This window comes from Scardinius erythrophthalmus (genome assembly GCF_964197995.2).
Source record: "Scardinius erythrophthalmus genome assembly, chromosome: 9".
Lineage (NCBI taxonomy): Eukaryota > Metazoa > Chordata > Actinopteri > Cypriniformes > Leuciscidae > Scardinius > Scardinius erythrophthalmus.
Window position 1 is genome coordinate 10,659,158 of NC_138229.1, and position 19,987 is coordinate 10,679,144.

Genomic DNA, 19,987 nt, shown 5'->3' on the forward strand with positions numbered 1-19,987 from the left:
ATCAGACACACATATACTTAACTGCACAAGAAACTGTAACTTTTATATTTGTTGGATTGTGGTATATACTGTATAAGAAAAACAAAGAGGATCTTATGATATGATCTCTGCTAAGTTTATTTGCACTTGTACTATACTATATTTCTCCAATAAAACACATTCACTGACAAGTTATGTGTTTTAACACAACTTGTACACAAAACTAACAAAACAAACTAACACAAAACAAACTAACACAAAACAAACTAACTGAGAAGATGTTAAATTAGAATTGAATTATGTTATGTTAAATGCCATGTTAAATTAGAATTAAATTAAATTAGAAAGGATAAGTCTGGATCTGTGTTTGCCAGCCCTATAGGTTGCGGTTCTTCTTGCCATTTGCTTTAATGGTTTGATAAAACATGGGCTGTTGCCAGAGTCTATGTTGTTGGTAGCATACCTGTTGTTAAGGATAAGGCTGGCAAGCTGGGAAGTCTGGATAACTATAGACCAATTGTTCTGGCTAGTGTGTTATCTAAAGTTCTGGAAAGAATTCTATTCTATTCTATAGATCGATAAGGTGTATATCTTGTTACCACAGATAATCAATTTGGCTTTAAGGCACAGCATAGCACTGACTTGTGTATTGAAAGAAATAAAAGAGTTGTATAAAAGACAAAATTCCTCTGTTATAATTCGGTTTATTGACGCCTCTAAGGCTTTTGATAGAGTTAATCATCAAAAGGGGGTGTGCCTAATAGCATACTAAGAATTTTGGTATATTGGTACTCAGACTATGACAATAAAATGGGGTAATAGTGTCTCAGCGCCTTTTGGGGTTGGTAATGGTGTGAGGCAGGGAGGTCTACTTTCACCAGCCCTTTTTAATATTTATTTAAATGAATTGTCCGAACAATTAAGTGGTTGTAAGATTTGATGCATGCTGAGTAATATTTCAATCAATCATCTTATGTATGCTGACTCCAAGTAGTGCTGGCTTTCAACAGCTGCTAAATGTATGCTCTGATTACGGGATTACATATGATGTGCAATATAATGCAAAGAAGTGTGTTGCCATGATATGTAGAACAAAAGGGGATAAGGACCTTAATTTTCCTGATTTTTATTTGTCAGGGCAAATACTAAATATATGCACTAAAACGAAATATTTGGGACATATCATTAATGATGAAATGTATGATGACGACGATATGTCATACTGTACTTCTTTTTACACTGCTCCTTTGTGGGTTAATTTAAAAAAAGTAAGCATATGTAAGCTTAAAGTTGCCTACAATGATTGTATGAGGATTATATTAAAAAAACGAGGTGGAGCAGTGCAAGTAATCTTTTTTGTATGTCAAGAGTAAAAACCTTTGACTGAGAAATTTGATGTATGTATTTGTCGGCTGGATAATTCACAGAATGCTATCATTATGCTGCTGTCAAACCCTAAGCTAAGTGTGGTGCGATACCAGTCATCTGAGAAAGTATAACTGTCTATTTTAAATGTTTTGTATTGTATGTAATTTTGTGTAGGTTGATGTTTGTTTTCTTTCTAATGGACCTTGAGTCTGGAAATAAAGCTGAATTGAATATAAACTTATGCTTTTCCTGCCTGTGTAACTGCCTGCCCTAACTATTTTAGGCTGTATAAAACCTGGAAAGGTTAAAGGGATAGCCTAGTTCACCCAAAAAATTTTATTCTGTCATCATTTACTGACCCTTAAGCTGTTCCAACTCTGTATGAGTTTCTTTCTTCTGTTGAACACAAAAGATAATTCAATTCAATTTGAAGAATGTTGGTAACCAAACAGTCGATGGGCCCTATTGACTTCCATAGCACACATTCTTCAAAATATCTTCTTTTGTGTAGCTACAACAGAAGAACGAAACTCATTCAGGGTTGGAACAACTTAAGGGTGAGTAATGATGACAGAATTTTCATTTTTGGGTGAAAAATGAACAGACCAAAACTGTAGGCTAGGCTACTGTGAAAGTGATCGCACAAATACATCAGAATAGTGGAGGTTTAAAAGACCAATCCGTGTCACCTGAATTCACAAATCATGAAGAATGACATGAGATATGTCTACGACATCACTGCTGATTAGAGCCAAAAGAAATCTGAATTTCAAACCGCAAATTATCTTTAGGAAACTGCGGTCATTTAAACCCTGCCCACTTGGATCTGGTTCGACCTCCGCTTAAACTTGCACACAACAATCCAGGAAGTTTCGGTCATGGACCTGTTGCATCTTTACGAGTGGATCGATATCAAAAGTATTTTGATATTTTCGTGTGTGTTTTTATTGCTGAGAGATTATATCAGAAATAAAGCGCCGAAGAACTTTCCTCCTGGACCATGGTCTTTGCCGATAATAGGAGACATTCATCATATCGATCCTAGTAAGATTCATCTTCAGCTTGCAAAGGTAAATTCAATTCCAGTTAAATCTAGCTAAATGTATTGTGTGAAAATCTGTGAAAACGCAAAGCTTAGCGATATAATTAATAATAAAAAATAATTACAGCTGCAATAAGGATCAAGCGAAATAACGTGTATTTGAGTGTTCTGTTCAGAATGAGTAACTCGAGTTGTGAATAAGCCGTTGCCGTAACGGAGTCTTTCCCATATGCTCTGTGTTCCCAATTTAGGCCTAGTTATATAAGGCAATTTGCAAATAATGAACGCATGATAAAGGGTGCTATGTTCACTGGGCCAGAGATCAAGTGCAAGAGCTGCGCACAGTCGCACACATATTTCAGCTCCACCTCTCAGCACGTCTAACGGGTGGAGGGATAGAGTTTGGGGTATGGTTTGGGTGTGGTTGGATATTCTAGCTCCACCCATTAGGGCCCAAATTACATTCAGAGATGGGGAGCTAGACCTCCAGCGAGGAGGAGCGAATGTAATTTGGGCCTAATGGATGGAGCTAGAATATCTAACCACACCCTAACCCAACCCATAACTCAATCCCTCCACCCATCAGACGTCCAGAGAGTTGGAGCTGGACGTCATTTGACTGCAGTGAGCACCACATGAACAAATATGCTCCCACCATAACAATAAGCTATAGTGGAATATCCCAAACATGTAAAGTCAGTATGAATCATGAAAAATTAACAAAGTTAATTTCTAAAATAGAAGATTCAGTATATTTATTATTAGTTCTGACAACATACTTTTCAGCTAGTCAGGCTGGGAATGAAACAGTCTGGCTAAAACTAGTTAAACCAGCTAGCCAGGGTTTAAATGAATACATATTAAACTAATAAACATGTCTGAATTAATGAATGTTTAGATTTTGCTGAATGTTGGAAAATGTGGCTAAAGTGGGCTAAATGTGTCTAAAACTTGATTTTCAAATAATATTTTACAGTTTGCAGAAAAATATGGCAAGATTTTCAGCCTTAGATTTATTGGACCAAGAATTGTTGTGTTGAACGGATATAAACTAGTGAAGGAGGTCTATACACAACAGGGTGATAACCTCGCTGATCGACCCTCACTACCTTTATTTTATGACATCTTTGGAGACCGAGGTCAGTTTAATATCAGAATTTTAAATTGGTGGTTTAACATTTCACTATACATTGTCAGTAATCTATTAACTGGGTTTGTTTTGTGTACAGGTTTATTTCTTACCAGTGGCTATAAATGGAAGCATCAGAGGAGATTTGCACTCTCAACTCTTCGAAACTTCGGATTGGGAAAGAAAAGTTTAGAGCCATCCATCAGTCTTGAGTGTTGCTTTCTGAATGAAGCCATTTCAAATGAACAAGGTATTTACTGAGGCTTGTTGACTGAAAATAACTGACAATTGCATTTGAAATTGCAAACAGTGTGATTTACAACAACTACTGTTCCAGGTCGACCATTTGACCCTCGCTTTCTGCTGAACAATGCTGTCTCAAATGTGATCTGTGTCCTTGTGTTTGGTAATCGATTTGAATACAGTGACCATGACTTCCAGTCTCTGTTGAAGAACATCAGTGAAGTTATTTATCTGGAAGGAGGGGTCTTTGCTCAAGTAAATATTTTCTCATTTTACCAAGTTAACTTTGCTTTCTTTCACTGCTCATGTACTTTTTGTTTTGATTTCTTTAGCTTTATAATATGTTCCCATGGCTCATGCGGCGACTGCCTGGACCACACAAGAAAATTATTGCTGTGTGGAAAGAAGTGATTGGCTTTATTCGAGAGAAGGTGAATGTACACAGAGCGGAAAATGATCCATCAAATCCTCGAGACTACATCGACTGCTTTCTTGCCGAGATGGAAAAAGTAAGACCCTTTTTTTTTGGGGGGGGGGTTAAGTGAGCTGCTTACGGGTAATAATAATGTGTATGGCTATTGAATTGTAATGACACTCATTCATGTTGTGTAGCTTAAGGACGACACAGCCACTGGGTTTGATGTGGAGAACTTGTGCATCTGTACTCTGGATCTGTTTGTAGCGGGAACTGAGACCACCTCTACCACCCTGTACTGGGGTCTTCTCTACATGATAAAATATCCTGAGATACAGGGTGAGTGCTTACTGTGAGGAATGACATTCATATGCACATTAAAAGTAATACGTACTCACACTCTCTCTAAATTTGGTATCTTCAGCCAAAGTTCAGGAGGAGATCGATCGTGTTGTGGGAGGGTCACGGCAGCCATCTTTATCAGACAAGGACAGCATGCCCTACACCTGTGCTGTCATTCATGAGATACAGAGGATTGGAAATATTGTCCCAATAAATGCGTTCCGGGCTACTGTGGAAGATACTCAGATAGGAAAATACTCTATCCCAAAGGTGCATGGGCAAACTAGTAATGTTTAAAGTATTGTGAGAATGTGAACTTGAGCAGAACCTATTAGTTTAAGCACATTAAAAGTAGTGTGTATAATTTTACTCTTGTTAAGCCTCTTGTGGTTCTGTAGGGCACAATAGTGACCGGCAGTTTGACATCAGTGCTGTTTGATGAGTCCGAGTGGGAGACGCCTCACTCTTTTAACCCGGGTCACTTCCTGGATGCCGAGGGCAATTTCAGGAGGAGAGATGCCTTTTTACCTTTTTCTCTAGGTATAGGCCACAAAAGTAATCCAAATGTATATACACTGATGACAATGTTTAAGCCCCCCATTATAATTACCCATGATTTTCTCTGATTTTCAGGAAAGAGAGTGTGTCTTGGGGAGCAACTGGCACGGATGGAGTTGTTCCTGTTTTTCTCCTCTCTGCTGCAGCGCTTCATTTTCTCTTCACCAGCGGGTGTGGAGCCCAAATTGGATTTTAAACTGGGGGACACGCTCTGTCCCCAGCCATATGAATTGTGTGCAGTGCCACGCTAAAACAAGCAACACACACGCAATTTTATACAATTCAGTGATTAAAAAAAAAATCTAATTTTAAAATAGAACCCAACATGTGTAACTCTAAAAGTTGCTGGGTGCTTACATGATGGTCTGTTTTAGATCTTTCTTGGTTGGTTGGATGCAGACTGGCTAGTTGGTTAGTTATATGAAATATATGATAGAAAAAATGTTTACAAATAAATCACCATTGGAAACAAAAAGGATCATTACCATAAGTCATAAAGGGATCTAGGTTCTGCACATCAAGTGGCAACGTTTTCCAGGGTCCCTGGGGGTCCTTAAAAAGTGTTAAATTCACTTGTATCAAATTTAAGGTCATAAAAAGTCTTAAATAGTATAACAAAGATATTGATTATCCATTTTAAGTGGTCTTAAATTTGGAGACGGAAAAAACAGGAATCATGACGTACTGTGATTATTACATTTAATTAAATAAATGTGATTGTGAGTAATAAATAAATAATGAATAATACATAAAGTGTTGAATATTTCTCTAAAGTGCAGAAATAAAGTTTAGTAACTGAGTGTGCAAGCCAGCTTGTGGTCTATGATCTGAGCTATTGTGATGACATTCTTTTTATGTACAAATATGTATTTCTTCCATAAATACATCCATGATTATGCAAATTAGCCCCATCTCCACTCACACAGGCTCAGAATAATTGATCCACTCGCTCAACTTTACTGTAGTAAACGCTGCACAATGGCAAGTGGAAATACTGGTTTAATTCAGCCATATGTGTTTGAACAAGAAACTGATTCTGAAGAAGATGTGGAAGAGTGAATTATACAGGGTCGTCTACAAGTCTATGCATCAAAATGGTAATGCGTTTTATGTATCGCTCACGTCGGACAAATACCGGTAATTATATGATTAGCGTTTTTTTATTACATTATCAAACAGCTAATAATGTGTTGCTAATGTTACACAAACCATGTTCTCATTCGCCAGCTCAGTCTGCCTTCTGAAAATCAATATCCTTAGAAATGCTTTGAACAACTTAGAACGTCAGTGGAGAAAGGCATAGTTCATCATAACATCGTAATATACATAATTATCCCGGTATATTGCAAATGTACCAGATTTTTTATATCAACAGAAAAACATACCATGAATATACCAAAAATATACCAGGATAACCAGGACACTCTTCGCTAGAGTTCTCAACGGGTCGGGTCGGCCCGACAAACCCGACGGGACCCGCGGGTTCGGGTCGAAAATATAATCAAATGATTCGGGTCGGTCGGACCTCGGGCTTAATCTTTTCCGCTCAGTAAAAAAAAAAAAAAAAAACATTTATTAATCGCTGCTTGACATCGCTGCTGTTCACCGTAAAGAAAGTCTGGCTGCTGCGTGTAACGTGCATCATGGAGAGGGGCGGGGGCAGACCTTACGCCGCTGCGTGCGCGCCTTTATAGCCTGGAGAAGAAGATGGAGTTGGTGAGAAGTAAACTTGCCGCGGGTGAATTCACCATCGCTACTACAGCCTATTTATATATTTAAAGTTTATTGTTTCAGTTGTTTGTATTGTTAAAAGGCGTGAACATTAAAGGTTGATTTGAATTCCCTACTGCTCGTCATGATAATATGTGTATGAGAGAAAAAAAAAATCCGACGCGGCATCGGGCCGCGGGCCGGGTTCGGGCAGATAATTCATGTTTATGTGTCGGGTTACATCGGGTCCGGGCTTTAAAAGCCACGGGCCGGGTCGGGTCGGGTTGTAATTTTCAGGCCCGTTGAGAACTCTACTCTTCGCAGCAAAGTTAATGATATGCTAAAGCCAGCCCGCACATTGATGTGATTGGTTACAACGTAGTTTGTGACGTAGAGATCACTGGCGATTTCAAACTGCCTTTTTTCACTTCAGTTTTAAGGAGAAAATACTCAGCAATGGTTTTGACTTATGAATTTGCACATAGTTTGACTCAAAATCTATTAAAAACACCCTGCTCTGGATACACACTGGAACAAATGCGTTCCCTTACGAGAACGTTCTCTCGTACTGCGTTGAAAACGCTGTGGGAAAAGTCCTTTTCTCGAGAATATTGAAGCCTTTATTTTAAAACGCATTGCTGCAGCACATGCGAGAGCTAGAAGCTCGCGTGAGCGTGCTGATTGGCTTGTGCAAAGCAACTGTACGAACCAATGGCGGAACAGCAGAGGAGCGCGAGCCAATCGGGGCGCTTGGCACTCTGCCAGAGTCAAGCGCGCGAAACTGCACGTGACAGAAGAGTATAAATACACAGAGAATCCGCCATTTGACAGATTTTATCTCCTTCAGCTTTCGACTCACCTCGTCGCTGATTCTCTCCAGAGTGAAGCCGCTCGTCGTCGAACAGCCTTCCAGCGGAACTGCTTCGCATCTCGGCGTCTGCCAAGCTGAGCGTTTCCCTGTGGCATCTGACGAGTATCCTTTTTTCTAACTCAAAAGAGCATTCTAAGAGAGCAAATCGCTGTTTTCACAGCGCGCGGCATTGTTTCAAATGCCGCTCACCGTGTGTGACTCATGCGGGGTCTCCCTGCACGCCTCTGACACACACTCTCGGTGTGTTGCCTGCCTCGGCCCTGAGCACGCCGAGGCAGCGCTCACTAAAGGCGGCTGCCTCCACTGTGACGGAATGCCTGTTGCCACGCTCCGTGCCAGATCTTCCGCCGCCTCGCTGAGTGTTCCCGCCCACCTTCCATCTCCGGCGCCCCGTGAGCCCCGTAGGAAGAAGCGGCGCGACCAGAGGCCTCCTGAACGCGCTCATCTGGACGAATGCACGCCGGGTCTCTCCCCGCACGCTTCGCCCGCGCCTTCATCTCCAGTCCTGTTCTCCCAGAGCGACCAACGCCCCTCTTCTGAAGCGGCAGGTCTCGTCTCTTTCGGTCTGTCAACAGAAGAACTGGACGACGCTGTTTCTATGGCAGCATCTGAAAGTGAGGAATGGTCGGGCTCCGCGGACCCCGCCCCCCTCTCTCAGCTGGATCCCACTGACACTCGAGCGAGCATTGACGCCGAACTCTTCCGTGTCATGTCTCGCGCTGTCGAAGAACTGGGACTCGACTGGCTTTCCCCAGCTGAGCCTACCAAAAGCCGCCTCGACGAATGGTACCTGCCGGGGCGCCAACAGGCCCCTCGTCAACGTGCCGCCCCCTTTATGCCCGAGGTCCATGATGAGCTCACTAAAAGCTGGCGCGCGCCCTTTTCAGCGCGAACGCGCTCTTCAGCTTCTTCAACGCTCTCCTCTGTCGACGGCGCTGAAGAGAAGGGGTATGTTTCTCTCCCTCCATTAGAGGAAGCAGTCGCTGCACAGTTATGCCCCCCCACTGCTGGGAGTTGGAGGGCTAAAACCGTGCACCCCTCTAAGCCGTGCAGGACCACTTCAGCTCTCGCCAGCCGCGCTTATGCTGCCGCCGGTCAAGCCGCCTCTGCACTCCACGCTATGGCGACCCTGCAGGTGTTTCAAGCTAAGCTCCTCCGCACTATGGACGAGTCTGGCCCGGATCCAGACACCTTCAAAGACATCAGGAGTGCTACAGATTTGGCGCTGAGGGCCACGAAGACCACCGCGCAAGCACTGGGCCGCAATATGTCTAGCCTGGTTGTCTTAGAGCGCCACCTGTGGCTCACTTTAACGGAGATCAGGGACACTGACAAAACTGCCTTCCTCGACTCTCCAGTCTCTCCATCCGGTCTCTTCGGCCCTTCTGTAAGTGGCTTCGCTGATCGCTTCACGAAGGCTCAGAAAGCTTCAAGTGCTATGAAGCACTTCCTGCCCAAGCGCTCTAGCTCGGTCCAACGGCGCCCCAAGAGCACGCCGCGACCGGAAAAGCCCGCGTCTCAGGTTCTCCAGCCCCGCCCCGCGGCTGACACCACTCGACGCCTGAAGCCTGCAAAACGATTCCCGTTTCCCAGGCGCCAGGGCCCTCGACCGAAGCTGACGCTCGACCATGAGCCCAAGAAGCCGTCCTAACCGGCAGAAAAAGGGGTCTATGTCCCGCCGCGGCCGGACCAGCCCCGAAGATCGCTCGAGTGCTTCTCACAGCCCCCTCTTCAGTTCAGGCGGCTGGAGAGTTGTGTATGCAGACAATGGGCCCGTCACGTGTTACGCACCCCTGCACCCAAACGCTTTTTTAACGGCGACCCACACAGAGCACAAAACGAGCAAAATTTCTCCCCTGACTTCATATCAGTTCGAGCCCCCGTCTCTGGGCGTTCCAGATATGATGATGCCTTTGGCTCTTCGGGCTCTAACCTGGCAGGCTATCCCAGGAGTTTCAAAATGGGTGATAAACATCATAAAGCACGGCTACTCGCTTCAGTTTGCACGCAGACCCCCGCGCTTTCGCGCTGTGGTTCAAACCTCGGTCAGCAGCACACTGTGTCATGTCCTCCGCACCGAAGTACTAAGTCTGCTAGCAAAAGGGGCTATCGAGAGGGTTCCTCCTTCTCTAAGCGAGTCAGGCTTTTACAGCCGTTACTTTCTCGTTCCGAAGAAAGACGGCGGCCTGAGGCCCATTTTAGATCTCAGACATCTGAACAAGGCTCTCATGTCACGGCCGTTCAGGATGCTCACGATCAGACATATACTGGCGCAAATTCGCCCAGGTGACTGGTTTTTCTCAGTAGATCTGAAAGACGCTTACTTTCACATTCAAGTGAATCCCCACCACAGGCCATTCTTGAGATTCGCCTTCGAGGGGCAGACATACCAGTACACGGTTCTACCGTTTGGACTGGCTCTGGCACCTCGTACATTCACGAAGTGCATGGATGCAGCTCTCTCCCCCCTGAGACAGCGGGGAATGCGCATTCTAAACTACCTCGACGACTGGCTCATTCTGACTCAGTCAGAGGCGGAGTCACATACTCACAAAGCCTGGCTCCTCAGCCATCTAGAATGTCTAGGGCTCAGGGTGAACTTTTCAAAGAGTATTCTGTCACCCAGCCAACGTATCATGTTCCTGGGGACAGTATTCGACTCCGTTCTTATGAGAGCATGGCCCTCCCCGACCCGTGCTCTATCGATTCAGCGGCTCGCCGCATCATTCACGGAGGGCTCTCATGCACCCCTCAGAACGTTTCAGAGGATCCTTGGCCTTATGGCCTCAGCATCATCAGTACTCCAACTAGGCCTACTGCGCATGCGTCCTCTTCAGCTATGGCTAGCACCTCGGGTGCCACCCCACGCCTGGCACTCAGGCCGATTGATTATCAAGGTGGATCAGCACTGTGTTCAAGCCCTGGCCCCTTGGACGAACGCCAGCTGGTTTCAGCAGGGCATGAGTATGGGGGTGGTCTCCAAGAGGAGGGTGATTTCAACAGACGCTTCCAACTTAGGTTGGGGAGCCCTGTACGAGGGCAGGCCTGCCTCCGGCCTCTGGTTGAGCTCGGAGAAACGCCTACACATCAACTGCCTCGAAATGAGGGCAGTTTTTCTGGCCCTGAAAACCTTCCTCCCATACCTGGCTGGACACCACGTATTGGTCCGGACGGACAACATGTCAGTGGTATCTTACATAAATCGCCAGGGCGGCCTCAGGTCCCGCAACCTGCTTGCCATAGCCACACAGCTACTGTTATGGGCTCACCCCAATCTGCGCTCGCTCAGGGCAGCTCACGTGCCGGGCACGTTGAACACAGGAGCAGACATGCTCTCTCGGGGCAGGGTTCCCCCAGAGGAATGGTCTCTCCACCCTCAGACGATTCTCCTACTTTGGGAGGTCTTCGGGAAGGCGGAAGTAGATATCTTCGCCTCAGAAGACAATCGTCACTGCCCAATCTTCTTTTCAAAGAGCAGGGATGCGTTGGCCCACGACTGGCCCAGCCTTCCCCTCTATGCTTTTCCTCCGGTCTCGATGCTCCCTCAGGTCATCGAACGGATCAGAGACACGAAATGCGCAGTGCTCCTGATAGCTCCTATATGGCGAACCCAGTCTTGGTTCCCGGAGCTGATGCGGCTGTCTGTGACAGACCCTTGGCCAATCCCAGTGAGCCGCGACCTCCTGGCTCAGGCCAGCAGGACTATATGGCATCCCCGTCCCGATTTGTGGGCCCTACACGCTTGGCCACTCAACGGGTACCCCAGGACCTCCCAGAGGGCGTCCTGAACACGATCAGGGAAGCTAGAGCTCCGTCTACCAGACGCCTCTACCACCATAAATGGTCAGTGTTTTCCAGCTGGTGTTTAGCTCGAAACCTCGACCCACACACTTGTGAAATTCCAAGAGTGCTATCCTTTCTCCAGGAGATGCTGGATGCGGGTCGCTCCCCCTCCACTCTCAAGGTATACGTAGCAGCCATTGCTGCACAGCATGTATTGGAAGCCGGAGCCTCCTTAGGAAAATGCGACCTTATAGTTCGCTTCCTTAAGGGCGCCAGAAGGCTTAACCCGCCTCGGCCGCCATCTGTCCCAGCATGGGACCTTTCTTTGGTTCTGCGGGCTCTTAAGGGACCTCCCTTTGAACCACTTCAGCCGACCTAAAACCTCTCTCCCTGAAAACCGCCCTGCTGTTGGCACTGGCGTCAGTCAAGAGAGTAAGTGACTTACAGGCGCTCTCGACTAGCGCTTGCTGTCTGGAATTCGGCCCCAATGACTCTAAGGTCATCCTTAGGCCAAGACATGGATATATTCCTAAGGTGCTCTCAACTCCGTTCAGAGCCCAGGTTATTTCTCTGTCAGCTCTTCCCATCTCAGAAGAGTTCAGTGATGTTCTCACACTCTGCCCTGTCAGAGCTTTGAGGATTTATTTAGAGCGTTCAGCCTCTTTCAGACAGTCTGAACAGCTTTTTGTTTGCTTCGGGGGCCGAACCAAAGGTCTTCCTGTCACGAAGCTCACGCTGTCCAGGTGGATAGTGGATGCCATTGCTCTGGCCTACACCTCACTGGGCCTTACATGTCCCATAGGTGTTAGAGCTTACTCCACGAGAGGCGTCGCCTCTTCGTGGGCCTGGTCAAGTGGTGTTTCTATCGAAGACATTTGTGCGGCGGCCGGATGGTCCGTCCCGTCCACATTTGTGAGATTTTACAACCTGGAAGTTCCTGCTCTGCAGGCACGAGTTCTCTCTATCTAAGCTCTGGCTCTGCGGACCCAGGCTAGTTTTGACATTCCTTCTGTCACATTGTGCGATGACCGGCTAGTCTGTTTCGTCCACATTTGTGAAACGTTACAACCCAAAAGTCCCTGCTCCGCAGGTACAAATTCTCTCTAGCTAGGCCCTGGCTCTATGGATCCAGACTAGTTACGAAAATGCCTATGTAGGACCTTATGCGGCGGCCGGCTGGTCCGTTCCGTCCGCATCTTAAACCTCTATGGTACCTGCCTTATAGGCATGAGTAAGTCTCTATCTAATGTATGCGGCGGCCGGCTGGTCCGTTCCGTCCGCATCTTAAACCTCTATGGTACCTGCCTTATAGGCATGAGTAGTCTCTATCTAACGTATGCGGCGGCCGGCTGGTCCGTTCCGTCCGCATCTTAAACCTCTATGGTACCTGCCTTTTAGGCATGAGTAGTCTCTATCTAACGCTGGCTCTGTGGACCCAGACTAGTTTTTGACTCAGACACTGGTTGTCATCTCGAGTTGTGGGATTCTTAAGACTGGCCCTTGGCCCAGCTTTATCTGTTTGGATATCTAAGGGCCCGAAGATTCGGTCTCTTTATCCTAGGCTATTCTGTACTTCCTGGAGCTCTCGGTGAGTCAGATTGGCCAAAGACGACAAGCACGGCGTTTTAAATAGTGTTCCCACAGCGTTTTCAACGCAGTACGAGAGAACGTTCTTGTAAGGGAACGTACTTGGTTACTTACGTAACCTCGGTTCCCTTAGAGATAAGGGAACGAGTACTGCGTTGCCTTGCCGTGCTATTGTCTCTTATGGCAGGTGTCTTTTCGCTTCAGTCGATTTAAACCTGTCAAATGGCGGATTCTCTGTGTATTTATACTCTTCTGTCACGTGCAGTTTCGCGCGCTTGACTCTGGCAGAGTGCCAAGCGCCCCGATTGGCTCGCGCTCCTCTGCTGTTCCGCCATTGGTTCGTGCAGTTGCTTTGCACAAGCCAATCAGCACGCTCACGCGAGCTTCTAGCTCTCGCATGTGCTGCAGCAATGCGTTTTAAAATAAAGGCTTCAATATTCTCGAGAAAAGGACTTTTCCCACAGCGTTTTCAACGCAGTACTCGTTCCCTTATCTCTAAGGGAACCGAGGTTACGTAAGTAACCAAGTACGTTATGGATGATGATCACATAAAACTAGGAAAACGAAAGTTTATTTACTTTTATCACTGATGAATACGGCATGTAGAAAGATCACATTGGAACAAATTAGCCTATGTGACAGAAAATCTGTTACATAATAATATAAACAGTTTCTGGAAAGATGTAGGAGCATCAAATAGGAATGATGTGATATTACCAAGCTCTATAGATGGTGTCTTTGGATCAGAGAATAGCTGAACTGTGGAGACAACATTATTTTACCTTGTTTAATTGTGTAATGAATGAACCGTATGAAGTGGAAAAGGTTTACAGTACTGATATGTTGGGCATTACAAATAATGAAGTTTATAAAGCAATAATGCAGCTCACAGACAGGAAAGCCAGTGGCTTGGATCAAATTACTGCTGAACACCTAAAGTTTGCGAGCCCTAGGGTTGTGGTTCTTCTTGCCATTTGCTTTTATGGTTTGAAAAAACATGGACTGTTGCCAGAGTCTATGTTGTCGGTAGCATTAGTACCTGTTGTTAAGGATAAGGCTGGCAAGGTTGGAAGTCTGGATAATAGACCAATTGCGCTGGCGCTTGTGTTATCAAAAATTCTGAAAATAATTCTATTAGATCGATTATTAGGTGTATAATCAATCTGGCTTTAAGGCACAGCACTGACTTGTGTATATATGCATGTTGTATAAAAGACAAAATCCCTCTGTTATAATTGGCTTTATTGACGCCTCTAAGGCTTTTGATAGAGTTAATCATCAAAAGTTATCAAAAGGGGTGTGCCTAATAGCATACTAAGAATTTTGGTATATTGGTAAGCTAATCAGACGACAATAAAATGGGGTAATAGTGTCTCAGCGCCTTTTGGGGTTGGTAATGGTGTGCGTCAGGGAGGTCTACTTTCACCAGCCCTTTTGAATGTTTATATCATTCCGAACAATTAAGTGATTGTAAGACTTGATGCATGCTGAGTAATATTTTAATCAATCATCATATGTATGCTGACGATCTAATTTTTTCTCCAAGTAGTGCTGGCTTTCAACAGCTGCTAAATGTATGCTCTGATTACGGGATTACATATGATGTGTAATATAATGCAAAGAAGAGTGTTGCCATGATATGTAGAACAAAAGGGGATAAGGACCTTAATTTTCCTGATTTTTTTTTATGCAAATACTAAATATATGCACTAAAACGAAATATTTGGGACATATCATTAATGATGAAATGTATGATGACGACGATATGTCATACTGTACTTCTTTTTATACTGCTCCTTTGTGGGTTAATTTAAAAAAAAGTAAGCATATGTAAGCTTAAAGTTGCCTACAATGATTGTATGAGGATTATATATATAAAAAAACGAGGTGGAGCAGTGCAAGTAATCTATTTTGTATGTCAAGAGTAAAAACCTTTATGGCTTTACTGAGAAATTTGATGTATTAATGTATTTGTCGGCTGGATAATTCACAGAATGCTATCATTATGCTGCTGTCAAACCCAAGTGTGGTGCGTGGTACCAGTCATCTGAGAAAGTATTGGCATAATTGTCTATTTTAAATGTTTTGTATTGTATGTAATTTTGTGTAGGTTGATGTTTGTTTTCTTTCTAATGGACCTTGAGTCTGGAAATAAAGCTGAATTGAATTTAAACTTATACTTTTCCTGCCTGTGTAACTGCCTGCCCTAACTATTGTTTAGGCTGTAAGTATAAAACCTATATGGAAAGGTTAAAGGGATAGTTCACCCAAAAATTAAAATTCTGTCATCATTTACTGACCCTTAAGCTGTTCCAACTCTGTATGAGTTTCTTTCTTCTGTTGAACACAAAAGAAGATATGATTCAATTCAATTTGAAGAATGTTGGTAACCAAACAGTCGATGGGCCCTATTGACTTCCATAGCACACATTCTTCAAAATATCTTCTTTTGTGCACAACAGAAGAACGAAACTCATACAGGGTTGGAACAACTTAAGGGTCAGTATGATGACAGAATTTTCATTTTTGGGTGATAAATGAACAGAGCAAAACTGTAGGCTACTGTGAAAGTGATCGCACAAATACATCAGAATAGTGGAGTTAAGCAAGGAAGGGTTAAAATACCAATCCGCGTCACCTGAATTCACAAATCATGAAGAATGACATGAGATATGTCTACGACATCACACTGCTGATTTAGAGTCAAAAGAAATCTGAATTTCAAACCGCAAATTATCTTTAGGAAACTGCGGTCATTTAAACCCTGCCCACTTGGATCTGGTTCGACCTCCGCTTAAACTTGCACACAACAATCCAGGAAGTTTCGGTCATGGACCTGTTGCATCTTTACGAGTGGATCGATGTCAAAAGTATTTTGATATTTTCGTGTGTGTTTTTATTGCTGAGTGATTATATCAGAAATAAAGCGCCGAAGAACTTTCCTCCTGGACCTTGGTCTTTGCCGATAATAGGAGACATTCATCATATCGATCCTAGTAAGATTCATCTTCAGCTTGCAAAGGTAAATTCAATTCCAGTTAAATCTATCTAAATGTATTCTTGTGTGAAAATCTGTGAAAACGCAAAGTAGCCTTTAGCGGTTAAAAGATTACAGTGACTGCTGCAAACTCGTCTGACGAAAATGATAGGCCCATGGCTGAGTGTTTAATTTAACAAAGACACTTTGTGACGCATAATAATGATGATAATTCAACTATTTTGATGAAACATCATTTTATACAAAATGAAAATATGACGAGAAAAAATAACACTGAAATATGGAAAATGAAAGAGTAGCCTATGCTATAAGTTTCCGCGCAAGCGACGCAGTGATCCAGACATGGTGATGATTTTAATAGCTAACTGTTATATCCACAACATTCATACAATTACAGCTGCAAAAAAAGGATAAAGCGAAAGAACGTGTATTTGAGTGTGTTCTGTTCAGAATGAGTAACTCGAGTTGTGAATAAGCCGTTGCCGTAACGGAGTCTTTCCCATATTATGTAGGCTACTGTGTTCCCATATAGTTATATAAGGCAATTGGCAAATAATGAACGCATGATAATGGGTGTTATGTTCACTGGGCCAGCAAGTGCAAGCAAGTGCTGCGCACATATTTCAGGTCCACCTCTCTGCACGTCTAACGGGTGGAGGAGGGATATAGTTAGAGTGTGGTTGGATATAGATATCCTAAACTCCACCCATTAGGACCCAAATTACATTCAGAGATGGGGAGCTAGACCTCCAGCGAGGAGGAGCGAATGTAATTTGGGCCTAATGGATGGAGCTAGAATATCTAAACACACCCTAACCCAACCCATAACTCAATCCCTCCACCCATCAGACGTCCAGAGAGTTGGAGCTGGACGTCATTTGACTGCAGTGAGCACCACATGAACAAATATGCTCCCACCATAACAATGAGCTATAGTGGAATATCCCAAACATGTAAAGTCAGTATGAATCATGAAAAATGAACAAAGTTAATTTCTAAAATAGAAGATAATACTTCAGTATACTTATTATTAGTTCTGACAACATTATTTTCATCTAGTCAGGCTGGGAATGAAACGGTCTGGCTAAAACTAGTTAAACCAGCTAGCCAGGGTTTAAATGATTAAATCTTAAACTAATAAACATGTCTGAATTAATGAATGTTTAGATTTTGCAGAATGTTGGAAAATGTGGCTAAAGTGGGCTAAATGTGTCTAAAACTTGATTTTCAAATAATATTTTACAGTTTGCAGAAAAATATGGCAAGATTTTCAGCATTAGAATTCTTGGACCAAGAATTGTTGTGTTGAACGGATATAAACTAGTGAAGGAGGTCTATACACAACAGGGTGATAACCTCGCTGATCGACCCTCACTACCTTTATTTTATGACATCATTGGAGACAGAGGTCAGTTTAATATCAGAATTTTAAATTGGTGGTTTAACATTTCACTATAAATTGTCAGTAATCTATTAACTGGGTGTAACTTTTGTGTACAGGTTTAGTTATTGCCAGTGGCTATAAATGGAAGCATCAGAGGAGATTTGCACTCTCAACTCTTCGAAACTTCGGATTGGGAAAGAAAAGTTTAGAGCCATCCATCAGTCTTGAGTGTTGCTTTCTGAATGAAGCCATTTCAAATGAACAAGGTATTTACTGAGGCTTGTTGACTGAAAATAACTGACAATTGCATTTGAAATTGTAAGCACAGTGTGATTTACAACAACTACTGTTCCAGGTCGACCATTTGACCCTCGCTTCCTGCTGAACAATGCTGTCTCAAATGTGATCTGTGTCCTTGTGTTTGGTAATCGATTTGAATACAGTGACCATGACTTCCAGTCTCTGTTGAAGAACATCAGTGAAGCTATTTATCTGGAAGGAGGGGTCTTTGCTCAAGTAAATATTTTCTCATTTTACCAAGTTAACTTTGCTTTCTTTCACTGCTCATGTACTTTTTGTTTTGATTTCTTTAGCTTTATAATATGTTCCCATGGCTCATGCGGCGACTGCCTGGACCACACAAGAAAATTATTGCTCTGTGGAAAGAAGTGATTGGCTTTGCTCGAGAGAAGGTGAATGTACACAGAGCGGATTATGATCCATCAAATCCTCGAGACTACATCGACTGCTTTCTTGCTGAGATGGAAAAAGTAAGACCCTTTTTTTGGGGGTGGGGTGGGGGGGGGTCAGTAAGTGAGCTGGTTACGGGTAATAATAATGTATATGGCTATTGAATTGAAATTCCACTCATTCATGTTGTTTAGCTTAAGGACGACACAGCCACTGGGTTTGATGTGGAGAACTTGTGCATCTGTACTCTGGATCTGTTTGTAGCGGGAACTGAGACCACCTCTACCACCCTGTACTGGGGTCTTCTCTACATGATAAAATATCCTGAGATACAGGGTGAGTGCTTACTGTGAGAAATGACATTCATATGCACATTAAAAGTAATACGTACTCAAACACTCTCTAAATTTGGTATCTTCAGCCAAAGTTCAGGAGGAGATCGATCGTGTTGTGGGAGGGTCACGGCAGCCATCTTTATCAGACAAGGACAGCATGCCCTACACCTGTGCTGTCATTCATGAGATACAAAGGATTGGAAATATTATCCCAATAAATGTGGTCCGGGCTACTGTGGAAGATACTCAGATAGGAAAATACTCTATCCCAAAGGTGCATGGGCAAACTAGTAATGTTTAAAGTATGTGAGAATGTGAACTTGAGCAGAACCAATTAGTTTAAGCACATTAAAAGTAGTGTGTATAATTTTACTCTTGTTAAGCCTCTTGTGGTTCTGTAGGGCACAATAGTGACCGGCAGTTTGACATCAGTGCTGTTTGATGAGTCCGAGTGGGAGACGCCTCACTCTTTTAACCCGGGTCACTTCCTGGATGCCGAGGGCAATTTCAGGAGGAGAGATGCCTTTTTACCTTTTTCTCTAGGTATAGGCCACAAAAGTAATCCAAATGTATATACATTGATGACACTGTACAAGCCCCCCATTATAATTACCCATGATTTTCTCTGATTTTCAGGAAAGAGAGTGTGTCTTGGGGAGCAACTGGCACGGATGGAGTTGTTCCTGTTTTTCTCCTCTCTGCTGCAGCGCTTCATTTTCTCTTCACCAGCCGGTGTGGAGCCCAAACTGGATTTTAAACTGGGGGCCACGCTCTGTCCCCAGCCATATGAATTGTGTGCAGTGCCACGCTAAAACAAGCAACACACACGCAATTTTATACATTTCAGTAATTCAAAAAAAAAATCTGATTTTAAAATAGAACCCAACATGTGTAACTCTAACAGTTGCTGGGTGCTTATATGATGGTCTGTTTTAGATCTTTCTTGGTTGGTTGGATGCAGACTGGCTAGTTGGTTAGTTATACAGGTTATATGAAACAAAAATGTTTTACAAATAAATCACTAGTAGAAACAAAAAGTATAATTACCATAAGTCATAAAGGGAAACAAATTAAATCTAGGTTCTGCACATCAAATGGCAACGTTTCTTAGGGTCCCTGGGGGTCCTTAAAAAGTGTTAAATTCACTTGTATAAAATTTAAGGTCATAAAAAGTCTTAAATGGTATAACAAAGATATTGATTATCCATTTTAAGTTGTCTTAAATTTGGGGACGGAAAAAACAGGAATAATGGCGTGAAATGATTATTGGCATGGCGATTATTAAACTTCTAAAGACAATGATTTAATTAAATGTGATTGTGAGTAATAAATAAATAATGAATAATACATAAAGTGTTGAATATTTCTCTAAAGTGCAGAAATAAAGTTTAGTAACTGAGTGTGCAAGCCAGCTGGTGATCTATGATCTGAGCTATTGTGATGATATTCTTGTAATGTAGGCCTACATATATGTATTTCTTCCATAAATACATCCACCATGAATATGCAAATTAGCCCCATCTCCACTCACACAGGCTCAGAATACTTGATCC

General features: G+C 43.3%; 1 protein-coding gene across 1 annotated transcript; it reads left to right on the top strand.

The window, feature by feature from the left end:
* Positions 1–1,418: 1,418 nt before the first annotated feature.
* Positions 1,419–19,386, top strand: LOC308696725 (uncharacterized protein; the record flags this gene model as incomplete). The annotated part of the gene is made up of 20 exons (XM_081375617.1): positions 1,419–1,472; positions 3,366–3,528; positions 3,619–3,768; positions 3,856–4,016; positions 4,094–4,270; positions 4,374–4,515; positions 4,601–4,788; positions 4,917–5,058; positions 5,152–5,315; positions 6,104–6,173; positions 8,629–9,301; positions 15,839–16,049; positions 17,271–17,433; positions 17,526–17,675; positions 17,765–17,925; positions 18,003–18,179; positions 18,294–18,435; positions 18,521–18,708; positions 18,836–18,977; positions 19,071–19,386. 20 exons carry the CDS (start codon positions 1,419–1,421, stop codon positions 19,244–19,246), a joined length of 3,594 nt encoding a protein of 1,197 aa, XP_081231743.1. The 3' UTR covers positions 19,247–19,386.
* Between the last annotated feature and the right edge of the window lie 601 nt (positions 19,387–19,987).